At 39.7% G+C, this 17,302-nt stretch overlaps 1 protein-coding gene across 1 annotated transcript in view; it reads left to right on the forward strand.

Moving 5' to 3' along the window:
- Rorb (RAR related orphan receptor B) overlaps positions 1 to 17,302 on the forward strand; it is a 187,673-nt gene that overhangs the window by 127,681 nt on the left and 42,690 nt on the right. The window contains exons 2-3 of the mRNA XM_008837556.3: positions 7,960 to 8,045; positions 11,789 to 11,930. Coding sequence (XP_008835778.1) covers positions 7,960 to 8,045; positions 11,789 to 11,930 — 228 coding nt within the window. The remainder of the gene's footprint in view (positions 1 to 7,959; positions 8,046 to 11,788; positions 11,931 to 17,302) is intronic.

A 17,302-nucleotide genomic window follows, 5' to 3' on the forward strand; every position in this document is an offset into this window, starting at 1 on the left:
ATTGGACCAGATGAACTGATTTGTTTTTACTCTTGAGGTCATTTGAGGATCTGTTCCTCAGGGGTCCCATGGGCTTGGGAGGAGCCCCTGGCTCCTTTCTTTTACCAGTTCCATCTACGTGAAGATAAGTCAAAGGTCCTGCTCGACCATTGTTGGCTTCTCTTGGAAGCATGGAGGAAATGATTCCTCCGTGTTGACCCTCCTCTTTATAGACTGGTCACTGGTTCAAGAATAAAATATTTTTTAAAAAGAATTGTACTTCAAAGCTAAAAGGAAAACAAAAGACCACAAAGCTACCTTGAGAAATGAACACCACATTTATCTAGTGGGACATCTGTTTGCAGTTACCTTGTTTGCATCCACAATAAATTCTGTTGTTAAAGAACGTCTCAACCCTGCCCTCAATATCTGCTTCTGTAAACATGCTTCACCCTTAACCACAGAACGCATTTCCCCTTGGTGGTCTTAGGGCGTGTAAGCATGTGTAAAGATAGTCATGTAGATTGAAATTTAAATTCATTAATGCTATAACAGTTAAGAAATAAAGTGAGAAAAAGTCTGTAAAAGCTTAAGAAACTGTAAGTCAGGGCCCAGAACTTCAGAGCACTAGCTTGCCTGTGTCCACTCAGTGTGAACAAACATGAGTTCTCCAACTCTCTAAGTAAACAGCTGAAGGGAAGAAAGATTTATTTTGGTTCATGGTTTAAGAGAATATAGTTCATCGTGGCAGGGAAAGCTTGGCAATGGTAGATGGCGCATCCTGGCAGAAGTGAAGAGCAGTTGTTTGTTACATGGTGCTGTTCAGGAAACAGAGAGCTCAGGCCAGAACCAGGGTCAGACTATAATCCATAAAGCCTGGCCCCTATTACCCACTTCCTCCATCTAGGTTCCTCTAGCTAACCATTCTGCCACTTCCCCACACGAGCTGGGCACCAATTTTTCAAAAACACGAGCCTATGGAAGACATTTTACATAATACTTATAATAAGGCTTAATTTATAAATTAGTCACTGAGAGATTTATAACAACTAATTGTAAAGACAAAACATTTGCAATATACTGATAGTGTGACAGTTCATCTAATGACCAAGGTGGCTACTAAATGACTAACAGGTGGGTAGTCTATACAATGTGGATACACTTAAAGAGATGCAGGATGCAGTGGGACAGTGACAATTTTCATTGTACCCCGCAAACAGTGAAATTGAGCCAGGTGTGGTGGCGCACAACTTTAGTCCCAGCACGGGGGGGGGCGGCAGAGGCAGGTGGGTCTCTGTGAGTTCAAGGCCAGCCTGCTCTACATAGTGAGTTCAGGCCATCTGGGGCTACAAAAAAAAAATAAAAAGATTTAAAAAAAAATTCATGTAATTGAAAACTTTGATGGTTCTTTCTGGAATCTCCCAGTTAATATTTTCAGACTGTGGTTGGCCTTATGTAACTGAAAAAATGAAAAAGGAAGCAAGGATAAGAGAATGTTAGTAAAATTGCCTTTAACAGTGATACTAATTGTTGTTGTAATTTATCAGTCTAATTTTCTGTTGTTTCTCTTCTCTGGAGAGTCAAAGTAACAAGAAACTTCATGGGGGTAAATGCTGTTACATGAAAGATAAGTCAATCTCCACTGTGATCACCTCACAAAGCGTTTCTTTGAAGTTTCATTTTGTCATTATATGGTGTTAAGGTTTTTAATCTAGCTTCCATTGACATGAAGTATAGGAAATTTAACAATGTAAAACTGAAATATATCCCTAAGTATTTAAGAGTTATTTATCAACCAAATGGAATACAGCCTACCACCCAGAGTTTGAGGAGACCCCAGATGTCAATAGATTCAAGAGTGTTAGTGTAGAAATGAGATTGTGCTGAATCTCATACATTACAGTGGACATTTAGCCTGGAAGCTGGTGCTCAGATAAATGCAGTGCTGGGAAGGATCATGTGGATGCAAATGGACCCAATGTCAGGAGTCAAAATCACCATCTAGCATGACAGTCAGGTACACACTCTAGAGTCCTCCTTCCGCCCTTGTGGGTCCTGGTTTGTCATGTGTGCATCCCACCTTATCCTTGAGGGTATTATCTGATGAATCACAGTTGTGGTGTAGCATGGCTACTCCATCGTAGTCCTTTGGGTTTATTGTTATGTGACATCAGCAGAGTTCATACCTGTAAAGAGGTGGATGCTCATGGGTCTGCCAGTGAGAGAAGAGAAGAGCACAGAGATTTTTAACTTGGATTTGTCACAGATGGTAGATGAGATACAATTTGGGTAGATGACATACGACATGGGCTACTGAGACCATCTGCAAAAGGATTTTTAACAAAAATAGTCATCTTTATTGGAAATTTTTACATGTGTAAATTGTGCTTCACACAGACATTAAGAGAGTTAATTGCTCTGTCCACTTTTAGCATAACTGTAAAGTTATGGGAAACAGAAACTAACAAACAGGCAAATGTAGCACCCAGGGTTGTAACCTATGATGTTGGGAATGCCATGTCCAGCTTCCAGAACATAGCCCGATAGATGTTTTACAAGGAGAGAGAGGAGAGAGAGAGAGAGAGAGAGAGAGAGAGAGAGAGTAAATAAGCATAACCAAAAAGCCAGGAAACTTATTGGCCATGCCCTTCTGATCTGACCTTCCCCAGGGCTCTGTACCTTTGAGGTGGTTTGCACCCTATGGAGAATTCCTTCCTAGTCACTTGCTTCAATGAATTCCCCACAAGAACCTTACTCTATCATATCAAATCACCAAGGGACCTTTTTAAAAAAGAAATTCCTTTCCATTCTGAAGATTCTGTTTCTTCTTCTCACCCTGAACAAATATGAAAAATCAGTGTTTCTTAAAGTCTTTGTCATAAATAAGGGAGTATGTCAAATCTCATTTGTACTAAAAGAAAAAAGAAAGCTTAAGACCACTGCTTTAACAGCAATAAAAAGATATCTTTAGACACCACAGAACACATAAAACGGGTTGGGGAGATGGTTCAGTAAATAAAGTTCTTGCTGCGCAAGTATGAGGACCCAATTTCAGGTCCCCAACACCCACATGAAAGCTGGGCATGGCAGAGGTACTCATCTGTAACCCCAGCCCTGGAGACATGGAGACAGGCAGATCAGGTTGGGCAGCTTACTGGCCCAGGTAAATTCCAGCTTCAGTTGAGAAACCCTGCCCCAGAAATAACATGGAGAGCAATAGGGAAGACACACTCACACACGGCCATAGACATACACATACACACACACATACACACACAGCCATAGACACACACACACACACAAACAAGCATGACCTTGCCCCTGTTTCAACTTAAAAAATGCCCAGAATACCAAAATGGCCAGGCTGAGTTGGAAGACTGGGATTAGTGGGAATACAGAGCAGTAAGCTGATGTACCTGACAGGTCCAACAGCACTACCTTCCTGAGGGATGCTTTTAAGAGTGACGGTATTTTGCTGAGCCATTTTCTAGTTAACTCAATAGCCTGAATTAGCTATCTGACCTTAACACTTGCTCCAACCAGCAGAGGCTTGAAGAGGGCAGAACTAAGGAGGTGTACCTTTCAATAAGCAGGAAAAACTGAAAGTTGATGATTTAGCACAAAATTGGGCAGGAGACTCTGAGCAAGGAAAGGACAAGAAGGACCCATGAAAATGAATAAAATGAGTTGGGTTTGGTGGCGCACGCCTTTAGTTCCAGCACTCAGGGGGCAGAGGTAGGTGGATCTCTGTGAGTTCAAGGCCAGCCTGGTCTACAAAGTGAGTTCCAGGCCAGCTTGGGCTACGAAAAGTCCCCGTCTCAAAAAGACCAAAAAAAAAAAAAAAGCAATGAATAAAATGAAAACTGGTAAATCTTATCCACCTCTCAGGGCATTTGGAGTTCTCCTGTCTGTTTCTCAAAGACTGCTATGTTGAAAAAAATCTATGAGTTAAGCAAAACCACAGAAAATCAACTCTTCAGTTTACTTCTGTTATCTTCATTGTCATAGCTGCAGAGATTCAAGCCACCACATCCCTCAACATGCTGAGCTCAAAGCAATGACAGAGAGCACCGCACTAGGTCTACTATCACAGCACAATTCCATGGAGGCCATGCCTGGTGTCATGGCAAGACACTTAGAAAGAGCAAACACTGAGCTATGGTGTAGTCTGATGTCCGCACTGGTATCTGAAGTTCCATCTTGAAGCTGTAATTTATAAAACACATAATATAAACTATACAGTTGCAGCCCCCAAACAAGATTTTTTTTTTGAGAGAAGTGGAAAGTGACTACTACTTCAAATGATTGCATTTTTTTAATATTTTATTTATTATTTTTATTTTATGTGTATGTGTGTATTGCCTGCATGTAGGTAATTGCACCTATGCCATGCAATGCCCGCAGAAGACAAAAGAGACTCTCAGATCCCCTGAAACTGGAGTTATGGACAATTGTTAGCTGCCATGTGGGTGCTGGGATTCGAACCTAGGTCTTCTATAAGAATAGTCAGTGTTCTTAACCGCCGAGCCATCTCTCCAGCCCCTCAAATGATTCAAATTTATCTTCACCTCTAATAAACCTCAGACGATTTTTTTCTGCTAGAATAAACAAAAATGGTCATAAGCTTTCTAAACTGATAACCTCTGCACATACACAGTAACACACGTATACCTTTGCAGTGACTGCTTTCTCTTTAAAAAGGCTGCCAAAGTGCTTGTAGCTCTTCAGGATTACACGTTGAACCAGGATCATAAATATGTATAAATATGCAGATGCTCTGGCCAATGTTCCTTATCTCATTTATATTTCTGAAGATGTAAAAGATAACCTTTGTGTCTTTCAAAAGCATCTTCCTACACCTCAGGGAGCAAATTACCTCTATTTACATTTCCTTTAAAGTTAGATCATTTGATAATTAAGAATATACTGAAGCAGATTCTCCCCACGTGTAAGCTACTCCCTGAGGAGTAATTTATGCAAAGAGAGTCTCTGACTTCATATCATACAAGCCAAAAACTATACAATGGCTACCTAGGAGTTTTTTAATCAATTTTATAATAATTACAAAATAACCCAGTGTTTGAAATGTTATTGCATTTAAAAATCCATAGCACAAATAAATAAGAGTGTCATTCATTAGATTATTTCAATATGACAAAATCTAATAAAGATTCAACAATGTGGCAAGTTATGCGTCTTTTCAAAAAGCATTAGAAAAAGCAGTTCATAGTGGTAGTGGTTATGATGGTTATGATGGTGATGATGATGGTGATGATGGTGATGATATGTTTAATCTATTATTTACAACACTTCTACATAAAATAGACATTTTTATTCACAATTCTATGAAGTTTGTTGAAGATTTATATCTATAAGACACAAAACGTGGGCTCAGAAGCTTTATCTTGGCCATAGCCCTAATCATTAATAGATTAAGGGCTGCAATCCAGAGGAACAAATGAGAATAGCATCAAATCTCCTATTTCCCCTATCACAAAATCTTGAAAAAGAATACTAAGTCAGGTAATATGAAAGTAAACGAAGCAGGAGCACGCCGAAACACTCAGTATTTTAGGTGACCATCTCTTCTGGCATTTTTTTCCATTAGCCCTTCAGCCGATACTCTTAGGGTAACATGGGAACTCAAAATTGTGTTAAGTCAGAGTATGAGATACTAAATCAAGTATAAGAAAACCTGTCAAATTTCTATCACTTCCCTTGTCAACTCAAAAGTCTTGGTAACAATATGCATCCTAGGAACATAACACAATTTATTATTAGTATACACTAATTGTTCAAAGCCATGAGTTTTATTGTGACATCTTCTATTCATAGAATGTACTTCAGTTGTATTCACACGCACCCATTACCCGCTCTTGGATTTTTTTTCTTTTTATTACTATAAACACGACAGCAAAATTTCTTTATTGGGAGGACTTTTTCCTTACACAGATGATCTGAAGTTTCTAACGTTTATTTAATTTTGAAAAACTTAATGTGCTACCCTAAAGCTAAATATTACCTTTATAATAGAAAATAACAAAAGATGGTAATGCTTCGTACTTGTTTTAGGTATCTAAGAGTGAAAAACCATAGAAATATATCCAAGTGGCAAATTTATATGGAAAGTATTTTGAAGTATATTTGGCATATAATTATTTTAAATCGGTAAAGGAAATAGTGTGCATCTTCATAGTGTGCATAATTTTGACAACACTTAGAGTACTAGAAGAGATATGGAAATTGCTGCATTCTAAATAATGTCCATGACAACAAAAATCATCTTCTAAGACATTATATATTCAGGAGCTGTAAGACACCACATCAAATTGCACATGTGCCAATGACAATCCCATACCCCCTTCACATTCCACAGATGTCCCCATTTTTTCCCAATGCTATGGGTCAAACCTAGCCCTCATGCATGAGAGGCAAGTGCTCTACCATTAAGTCACATCCCTAGCTCCAAATGGTCCCATTTTGTCAATACTCTCACTTTGCCTCAATTCCATGGCTAGGCAGAAATCACTTACAGTTCTTCATCAGTCTCCATCCTTTCATCACGTAACCTCACTTCTGCCCTTCAGCTATGTTTATACTTGTTTCTTTGCCTCCATTCCTACAAATGGCCTTCTGTGCCTAACACCATGCCAGGACTGAGCAACATTCCAGGCCTACTTTCACCATTTATTCACTTCTCGCTTTGTCCATGCCTCACAGCAAGTGGGGTCAGTTGAAAACGCCTTTTCCAGCAGCTCCAAAATCTGGTGTCATGCTTCTATGCAGCCATATCACCCAAATTTCCATTAGAGCCAGTCACTCTATAGGATTACAGACCACAGTCATACCAGACCTCCAGTCTTTTACTATTTAGTGCCTCTTACCTTTCCCTTTAGCCTAACCAAATTCCACCCCCATCGCCAATATGAAAAGTCTTCATCTCCAATGGAGTTTTAAAAGTATTTTTAATTTGAGAATTTCATGCAGCATAGTTTTAGCACATTCAGACCCCCTCCTCCATCTCCATCCCATCTTACTACACACACCTTACCTTGCTTTCACGTCCTCTATTATTCTTTCTTTTTATTTAAAAGCCTATTATGTCTAATCTGTGTTCCCCCAAGTGCTGTATGGTATGGGTCTATCCTTTGAAGTCCGGTCAATCTACCAGGTGTCACACCAGTAAAAAAATTGACTCTCTCTCTCTCCTCTCTCTCTCTCTCTCGCTCTCTCTCTCTCTATCAATTGCCAGCAGATCCTGAACTAGGATCTGCCCACCTCCCCAATCCATGCTGAGCTTTTATCAGGTCCGATGAAATTTAATGCATACTCAAACCCATATAATTTTTTCTTATTTCTCTATTAACTTTGTTTAATTAAGCTATGAGGATCATTACCGTATCATCTTTCAGTATCTTTGCAAACATATAGAGCTTGCTTGCTAAGTGTTCATTTGATTCATTACTGGTATTTTCACAAACAAACATCCAGCCTGTCCAGCCCCATAATGTGCAATGTCACTATATACCCAAGTCCCAGATTTGTTTTATTTACTTATTTAAAATATTATTGAGATAAGGCCATATAAAACCTCTTAGTGACTTCTTATTTCAAATATTTTAAGAAATACAAAAGCATGAATTCAAGAGATTTTTCTGTCACATTATTTTAAGGATGACAAAGTTTTTATAGGAGAAAACAGTGAAAGTAAGAGTTTAGAAAACATCTGGACTCTGGAGATATATATATATATATCCAGAATTAGTTTGAAAAAAAGCATAGCAAGGATTGGTAAATAGATGTCCTTTCTTTAAAAGAAGCTTGTGAAGGCCATTCAAATAGTAACAGATGATCCCAGGCCACCACTCTGGCCCAGCATTTTTCAACACAAACACCATGGCAGGGACAGGTGAGCATGAAATGAGAAACAAGGAAAGAAGGAAACTTTGTAAAATCAAAATGTGTATTTTCCCTTTTCAGCACAAATTGAAGTGATACCATGCAAAATTTGTGGTGATAAATCCTCCGGGATCCACTACGGAGTCATCACCTGTGAAGGCTGCAAGGTAGGGACATTCACAGCCCTGGGATGATGCCTTAAAGAAGGCCTGCTGAAGAACGCATGCGCCTGCTGAGAAGGGAAGTCTGGTTCCGTGGGTGGGTGGGTTGATTTTTCTCTTCACTTACCTCCGACCTGTTTAAGCTTAACTGGTCAGCAGCTCCTGAAAAATAGACATTCATTTAAAGGCTTGAACTAGTCACATTTGCAAAGATATATATGCCAATTCTTGCTGTTTTAGCAGCGTTGACTCCATGGCACTCAGGACTATATGCTAGGACTAGAGATTAAACTGAAGACTATAAACTAACGGGCAAATGTTTATCTGTTTGCTAAAGAGGACATCAAGGTTCGACATACATATGGCCCTCCTGTATTCTCACATTCCAGAAAACAAAGAGAACTGAAAGCATGGGGTGTTAGGAGTGAACTAGAGCCATCAAAAGTCGTCACAATTGCTCAAGTCATTTCAATTTTCCACACCTTTTTTAATGAGTTCTTGATTTTGTTATTTGACCAATACCTTGATCTAAGTAAGAAAAAAAAATTGATCAAGACCATAAGTTTTCCTTTTTTTTCATTTTCTGTCCAGTGTTCCTTCCCAGAAAGATTCCACCAAGCCAGTGACACTGATTCCTGTGCATAAACTGCTTTGAAAACATAGGGCTAGAGGAAATAATCTAACATAAGCAGAATTTGAAATTTAACATTACGCTTTCCAAAATTCATCCTTAAAAGGGAAAGAGTGAGAGACTGAATAGCAAGTGGCAATCAGAACAGCTCTGCGATGAGTTTCAAAGGCACATGTATAATCAGAACAAACAAAATGCAAGTACTATATAAGACATATGGTATTATGTTGATAAAGTCTTTGTAAAAACAGCTATGGGCACATGCAAGGTGGATCATTAATTCAAGTTCAGTAAACTGAGAGAGATGTGCTACAGTCATAGATTCTAGATTCAATCACAATCTCAAACGTCTTTTAAAGAAAACAGGATAAAACAGGCTATTTCTTTCAAATTGTAGTACTGTATGAAAACTGATAGTGTCTTCACAAGTCTCAAAAAATACAGTTCTTAGAATTGAAAATGGAGATAAGAAAATAAAAATAAATAAATGAGAATAACAGAGGAGAGGACGAAAACGAGCACAGTGGCTGGGTCTGAGATACAGATGGGTGGCCATATCCACACTCGGGTCCGATAAGATGTCGCTTGTATTCTCTTCCTCTGCAGAACCATAATTAAGAACATCCACCATAATGAAATTTTTAGCCCACCAAAAAGAAAAAATAAAGCAAAGTAATAAATTGGCAATTTATTTTACTCTACCTAAATAAGTTATTACCTTCTCTGGGCAGGCAGGCAAATAGTTTTCTTCATAAGTACTAGTAATTTTGCCATCAAAGCCATGTCTGTTGAAGGCACTGCTACCGCCAGCTGCTTGTTCTGCAATTGTGAGAGCCCATAGTCTGGTCTACATGATAGCCACAGAAATGTTCTTATGTGAATGTAACAGTGGAGGTGTTTGATAACTTGCTGTGTATGGGATCTGGAAAATGTCTGACTTCAAACTGTGAACATATATTCATTTTAAGGAGCAAACAGTTTTAAATAGTAATGTCTAAAAGATTTAAATACTGAACAAACAACCCAACATGTCACAACAGCAGGAATGAATGCTTGGGCTCCTGTCATCTTTCCAATCCACAGTCAAAGAAATTATGCTGTCACCATGAAGCATATTCTGAGGTTTTAGTCAAACTGACTACACATCACACTCCTTTTATTCATTTCATAGAAAAAACCCCACATTTGTAAAAACACTACATTTTTCTCCAGATAAAAAACTCAAGAAATCCCATTCTGAGTCAGATGTCAATGTCAGCAAGTTCAGTTTTTAACCTCTGAGTTTTCCTAATACTGCCATGAAGTCAACATACACAACCATTTTAAACATCAGTTCAGCTCACAAACAGATTCATTTCCTGTTCATTCAGTAAAATTTTAAAGTCTCTTTTTCATGCCAAAAAATCTCATTTGCAATAATGAGCAAAAGATAAGCAAGAAATGACTCATAATTAATGTGAAATTGGCTGTAAATTAGGTCTTAGAGCTGTGACTTCAGAAGTCTTCCCTGTCAACTCTATTACTAAATGACACTATAGTATCCAAAGATAAAAACCACAAGAGTCTTCCCTAAAATGTAAATTTCAAGTCATCTTTAATAAGTACCAACGCACTTAATCTCGTTTTCTGACATCTGTCCTGGTATACGAAGCAGAAGCACGTCATTTCAGCCCCTGGGGCTTAGGAGTAATTTCTATTTTAAGAATCCAATCAAACTGGATTCATGGAGCCCCATTCTGCAGTCATTGGTCCGGTGAACAAATACCACACATAGAGAAATAGAGATGAAATAGCTGTTCTTGAATGGCTTTGGACTTAAACCACAAAACCAACTGGGACTCTTTCTCCAAGGGGCCCTTGACCACACAGCATTCTGAGGTTCCTCACAGGTCAGCCAAACCTCTTCACAGTGTCAAGCTGAGCCACGCTGAAATTCAAGACAAAGGGAAAATCAATAGTAACAATCCTGTCTTTACTCAAACTGTTAAGAACTTTTTTATTGATATTGATTTTAACACTTTGTATTAAAACATTGTTTTTCCTAATTGCCTTTATTTTTACTGCACCATAAATGTTATAACCCAGGTGACTGCCTGATGCACTTCACCAATTCCAGCCCTGCTCCATTCTCCTGTGGAAACAGGTGTTTGTAAGAAGCTAGGGGCCTCTCAGAGGCTTTCTACTTCTAAAAGATACAGCTGAGGGCCATCTTTTCCTGTGCTTTTCTTAATACGTCTATTTGAGGCCATCATGTTGCTCACGGCACTTAGCACTCTCACTGTTTCGCTGTAGGCCTTTCAAGAGCAAAGAGGGACTAGGAAAACTGATTACAGGGGGAATGAACGAGTGACAACCTTTATGTCTCTAGGTAAAATGGGTTTTTTGGCCTCTTGTTTTTGTAAGGAAACTAAGGGAGGGTGATACACAATGAATTGAAAAACTAACAGTTTTAAAAGGTGGTGTATGATCAGTGGCAGTTCATCCTTTACCAGGAGAATGGAAGCCTACTTATAAGAAGTATAATTTCCTATATTCTATCACCTAAGAGCAAGCATTTGCTTAGTTCTTATTTGTTGCTTGTTTTATTGAAGAGGTTGTACTCCGTATTTCTTTCACTCAAAGACATGGCTTATGATCCAGTGCATCGTTGGTTTAAGAAACAACTTTCTCAATACATTCTGGCCAATTAGAATTTTTTAGATGTGGAAAAACACATTTTAGAAAGTAGGGACGTCATGGCATATGCTGAGCTCACGCTGCTCAAAGCCATGGTTGCACCTGTGCCCACAGCATACCTGGGCCCTTGTCCCATCAGACTTTGTAATATTCAGTTTAACAGTGACACATTTCTTTGCCCCTCCTTCCCAACTCTTCTTTTGGGCTAAAACTGTTCTCCTTGCAAAGAACAGCACAGTTCAGAAATGCTTTTAGTACATATTGAATGAGTGAGTGAATGGATGAACAACACCACCATATTTCTGCCTCACACATCTGTATCCAAGAAGCATTCAAAATTATTAAATTACACTCAGTTATATCTACTGTTTATTCACTACAGTGAAGATGTTAATGTCTTAAATCTTCTTAATCTGCCACCCTCTCCCCTTCCTCTTCCTAGGGATTCTTTCGAAGGAGCCAGCAGAACAATGCCTCATACTCCTGCCCAAGGCAGAGAAACTGTTTAATAGACAGGACCAACAGGAACCGTTGCCAACACTGCCGACTGCAGAAGTGTCTTGCCCTGGGAATGTCAAGAGATGGTAAGGCTCTGCCTTCCTAGTTCTCAGACTTTTCAAATGGCTGCTTTGCTAGAGGCTGTTCAAGCTACTGAAAGAGTTTTAAATGTGGGAATTGGGAATATAAAGAAAACCACAGTGCTGTTTGCGAATTAAGAAGTAAGGTAGGAATACATAAAATATAGTCCTGCCTAAGAAATAAGAAGGAAGGTGCCTGGTGGTGGCTTGTGACACAGTCTGAGGTTAAGGAAGGCCATAGGCCTACATGGTAGGTGAATATCTGTCCACGTTTTCTTGTGAAGAAGGGTTTCCTGGGATATGAAACTTTCAGAGTTAAAGCCAGAAAGCTACCAGGGACAGGAGCCATTCGTGCACCAGGGAGGTCTGACACAAGTTGCTTAGTGAGTAGAGATGCTAAGAACTAGAATGCGCCTTTATAGGAAGTGTTACCTCGCTGGAGTTCATCGACAGCTCCATGAAGGATTTCGACAGTGAAGGATTCTGAGCTGGGATGAAGATTACAAGGGCAATCAAGACCGCAAGTCTTAGAAAGCTTGTAGAGGAGGTGATTACTTGGAAAATCACAAAGTATGCCCTTCTCCTTCGCACCTGACCAAACAGGGCAGCTTGGCTCCCCAACCAAATTTCTTAGATTAATGAAACAAGATGAAAAATTTAAATGATGTGGAGAGTTTTTCCTGGCATTTTTTTTTTGTTTGTTTGTTTTTGTTCTTTTTGAGACAGGGCCTCCCTGTAGCCCCAGCTGTCCTGGAACTCACTGTGTAGACCAGGCCGGCCTTGAACTCACAGAGATCCGCCTGCCTCTGCCTCCCCAGTGCTGGGATTAAAGGCGTGCGCCACCATGCCCAGCCTTGCCTGGCTTTCAAAACCATTTGTAGTATCCACATACATTCTTTCCTAGGAGCATTGGCTCCAACTCTCCTGCAGCAAAATATAAGTGGACTCGCATCCATCCATTGGTTTTGTTTGCTTGTTTAATTGTTTTGAGATGGTCTCTTGTAGCCCTAGCTGTCCTCAAACTCCTCATCCTCCTGACTTCACTTCCTAAGTGCTGGAATTACAGATGTACACATTTCCACTCTATTCTAAAGGTCACAATAAACTAGGCACCCAAATGATTATTGAATGAACTGTGGAATTCTGCCTCAAGTCTGAGACACAGACAATGCCCTTGACACTGTCTTTGTGAATCAGTAGATTCTATATCTCTGGTCACACTCTCAAGTAAACTGAAGTTCAAAGTCATGTGGATGCAAAACAGAAACTTCCAAGTTTTAAAAAATATAGGATAATTGATACATACTTGTATCTTTTTATGTAGGGATTTAATGTTACTGGATTTTTTATCTTTTCTCTAATTCCTAATCAACCTAAACTTGCTTCACATAAAATCACACTTGTTAGACAAATTGAACAGAAAAGGAAAGGTGGGGGAGGGGGAATTCTGGTCCTTCAGTTAATATGGAACTTCAAAAGTTGCAAAAAGTCAAGATGCCAAAATGAATTAGTTTTCTGTTTGTTTCATAGTTTTTCTGTGCTCACTGATCACGATATTTTTTCCTATGGTAAAATAACAGAACTGCATATTTCTACATAAAGCAAATCACACGGAGGGTAAAGGAAAATGACTCAGGATCCGTTTTACAAATGGAGTCTGAGTTGACTTTGTACTTTATTTCTCCTATATGGAGGCTGAATATTTATTGACAGTATCTAAAAAGCACCACTGATAACTGTACAAAGAGGTAAGCCATTGAGCGTACTTATTTTTATTACATCTTCATTACAATCAAAGGCAGGTCCTGGGGCCACTGCTGGAGAACAGAATGTTGGCAAGAGACAAATGTTTGTCCAGGGCAGTCAATGGTCAGCATCTACCCACAAAACTCAGGAGAGTTCTGAATCTCATGACAAAACAAATGTGTTCGGAAAGTGGGGGGATTACCTAACAAACAGAGCCATCATCAGTTCTCAAGGAGAAAGAATTCACGGCAGTGAACGCCACCTGTGACAAAGCAAGGTGGTCCTGAGGACATAGGGGAATAAAGACAATGACTCGTTTCAACTCTACATTCAGAGAAAATCCAGAAACCTACCTCCTGAGGATGCCCGATGCCAAAAGAATGAAGAGGCGGGGCTGTAGGTGAGAGTCATTGAGAATGTGAGGAAACGAGAGAAAAGAGTCGCCCCAGGGAAAATATTTCTTTACTACGTTATACACATGAAGTTGGTCAGAACCTTGATTATAACGGGACCCTTACACCAAGAAAACCACACTAATACCAGGGACCAGAGAGCTAGTGAGGTTTCATCTTCTCTTGATAAGTAATACTAGTATATGGTGTTGAAGAATCCAAAAGTCCTGGTCTAGTCAGGACTCGAGAATAAGCGAAGCCATGTCTCCTGCCACTTGTCAGTTATCCCTGCCATCTGCCAACTCAGCGAACACTGACAGAGCGCTTCATCAGCAGTGCCAGAGCCACGGTATGGTGTCCTCACACCTAACTTCCTTCTACAGCCCCTGCCTTCCCTCAGAGATACAGTAGCATCTTCACTTTGTGCATCCTGTCTGTCTGTCATTTTTGCCTGGTCTAAGAATGTCCACTTCACTACAGTGGGTCACTGAAACAGCACAGCTGCTGGCAGACAGCTGCTTCTCTGTGGTTTCACTGGCTTTTCACTCTCTCCTGAGCTGCTTCTGCACTACCTCATTAGCCACAGCCCATATATGAGCAGGCATCGAACTCAGGAATTACACATCTGTTTAAATTTACCTAGCAGGGTTGGAGAGATGGCTCAGTGCTTAAGAGCACTGATGCTCTTGCAGAGGGCCCAGGTTTGGTTCCCAGCACCCAAATGGCAGTTAACTCCAGTTCCAAGGGATCTGATGCCCTTTTTTGTCCTCCGCAGGCATTGCATGTACATGGTGCACTTACATACATTCAGGCAAAGCATAATTTGAATTTACTTAGGCAAAGAATCCAAGAAAATTGAAAGCATTTTGAGCAATACCTCCGAGTGCTTGTGTTTTCAAAGAGGTGAAAGTGTGTGTGAACTGATAACACATTTAGTTCCATGGAATCTTCTCCACCATATTATCTATTTGATTTGTTTCTTTGTTGTTGTTTTGAGATAAGGTCTTGCTCTGTAGTCCAAGCTGGCCTCAAACTCAGTATGTAGGCAAGGCTTGTCTCCACGGTGGTCCTCCTGCCTCGTCCTTCCAAGTACTAGGATTACAGACAGGTGCCCCACATCTGGCTTCTACGTTTCTTTTAACTGGACCCTTCACAATCTTCAGTAGAGCCCTTTGTAAGAAACGTTTAGAATCAGTAGGAAGGTATTGGGCCCCAGAGAAAAAAACAATATTTACCATGCAAAAATCTAGAAGGTAAAAGATTAATTTAACTAAAAATATTTAAAGATCTTGAAATGAGTGATTTAATCAACCTTCTAATACAAAGTTTAGATCATAAAAGGCAGGACTACTTCTCTGATTCTGAAAGAGTTAAATTAAGACCAGTGTCATTGGTAAGAAGCAGCTATAAGCCTAGAAAACTGGAGATAGTAAGATAAAGCAATTTCCAAAATAACTATAGAGAGTTTCAGGTGGGAGTTGTCCAAATTGCTTCTCTTGAAACCAAAAACCTGTGCTCAATTTTTATGCAGTAACAGCTACAAATCTTCAATGGCTCGATGATTTTTAATTTGTAGTTACCCTAAGAACCTCGATTCTACGTATAATCCCACAATCTAAGCAAAATGAAGTGATTTCTGGTATTCTTGCATAAAATTGTTCTTTGCTAGTGTGGGGTTGAAATATGGGTTAAGAGCATATCATGAGATGAGGCCGCCAGCACAGAATATTTATCTCCCTTGCAATGTATACAGAATTGTACTGTTTTCTTTAAGAAGCAGTTTAACAAGAGTCTGCCTCTGTACTCAAGTGACTGCCATTAGAATAATTCAGGTTTGAGAGGGGCAAACAGTTAATATATGTGCCGTTCTCGCTATGAGAAGTGGGGAAGAGTGCAAGTACATGAAAACATAACATCACGGCCTTTGTTAAAGGGCAGTTATGATACAACAAATGTATTTACAGATAATAGGAAGGAAATATTTGTTGGGAAATTCAAGTAGGTCTATTTTTTCCATGTACTGTGTATTTTTCCTCAAATATATCACCAGCTTTATTGCAGGAAAGGACATAGAACTGAAATGCTGGCTCATCAATGTTTCAGAAAATGAATGAAAGATCATTCTAGAACAGTCATTGTCAGTATTACAGTCATTGTCAGTGAAGCACTTGACTTAGGATGAAGCCTCATAATTCCAAAATGCAGTAGCTTTGTTTCCAAACATTCCAGAAATATTTTTCTGTAACTGGATTAGTAGATGTCATATAAAAGATGTGGATTGCACTGTTGAGCCTTCAGATGTTTACCACAGCAGGGCTCTGGGCAGCATACCTTCTTGGCATCCTTAGCTCTAATCATAAGAACCATGGTTAAAAGCAAATTTCAGCATGTTGAAACTGCAGGTCAGTCTGTGGCTCTGCTGATGGTAGATGGCCTTGCTTGGATGACTGAGCGCTTGGATTAATTTGCATATGTTATTGTTCATAAATACAGCTCAGGCATGTCCTTGCTATGGTGAGGTGTCCAATCACACAGACCCTTTTCAAGTATCAGCTTGTGGCACATTTGTCAATACCCATTGGACTAGAGCAGATCATGTGACCATGAGTCAAGAGCCGAGAAGCATGTGTGCACCAAGTAAGAAGGCTCTGGGACTGGACATGGAGAAGGAGATGAAGGATGCAGGTGAAAGGGATCAAGGTTGTTAATACAATCACTGCCTCAAAAAAAAAAATATGTAGAAATTTAAAGTGAGAAAGAAGTGAGAAGTCGCAAGAGGTGCAGAGTTCTGTTTTCACCTTAGAAGGGTTTCCCACTTGCAGTTTCTAATTTTTATTATTTAAACCAGCAAATGCACACGTCTACTAAAGTAAGTACAAAATTTCCATCTAAGGCATTAGTCATGAACCTTCTATTCATAAGACTATAACTGCCTTAAAGAGTTGTCTGACAAAAATGTCAGCATAGACATGAGGAAGTAGGTAAGAATCCCCAACCCAACCTATGGAAATTGTGGCAACTGATGGCTGCTGGGAGAGGCAGAGACAGCCTCGTTCAAGCATGGGACTTTTGGTAGGTTAACCAGGCTCCAGTGGATGGACCCATACTGAAGGACATTTGGGGACACAAATCACACTCTATAGGCCATTATATATATGTGTGTGTGTGTGTGTGTGTGTGTGTACATTAAATTGGGCAGGGGCAATGGGATGTGTGTGTGTGTGTGTGTATATATGTGTA

This window comes from Nannospalax galili, unplaced genomic scaffold, assembly GCF_000622305.1.
Source record: "Nannospalax galili isolate Female #2095 unplaced genomic scaffold, S.galili_v1.0 scaffold858, whole genome shotgun sequence".
Lineage (NCBI taxonomy): Eukaryota > Metazoa > Chordata > Mammalia > Rodentia > Spalacidae > Nannospalax > Nannospalax galili.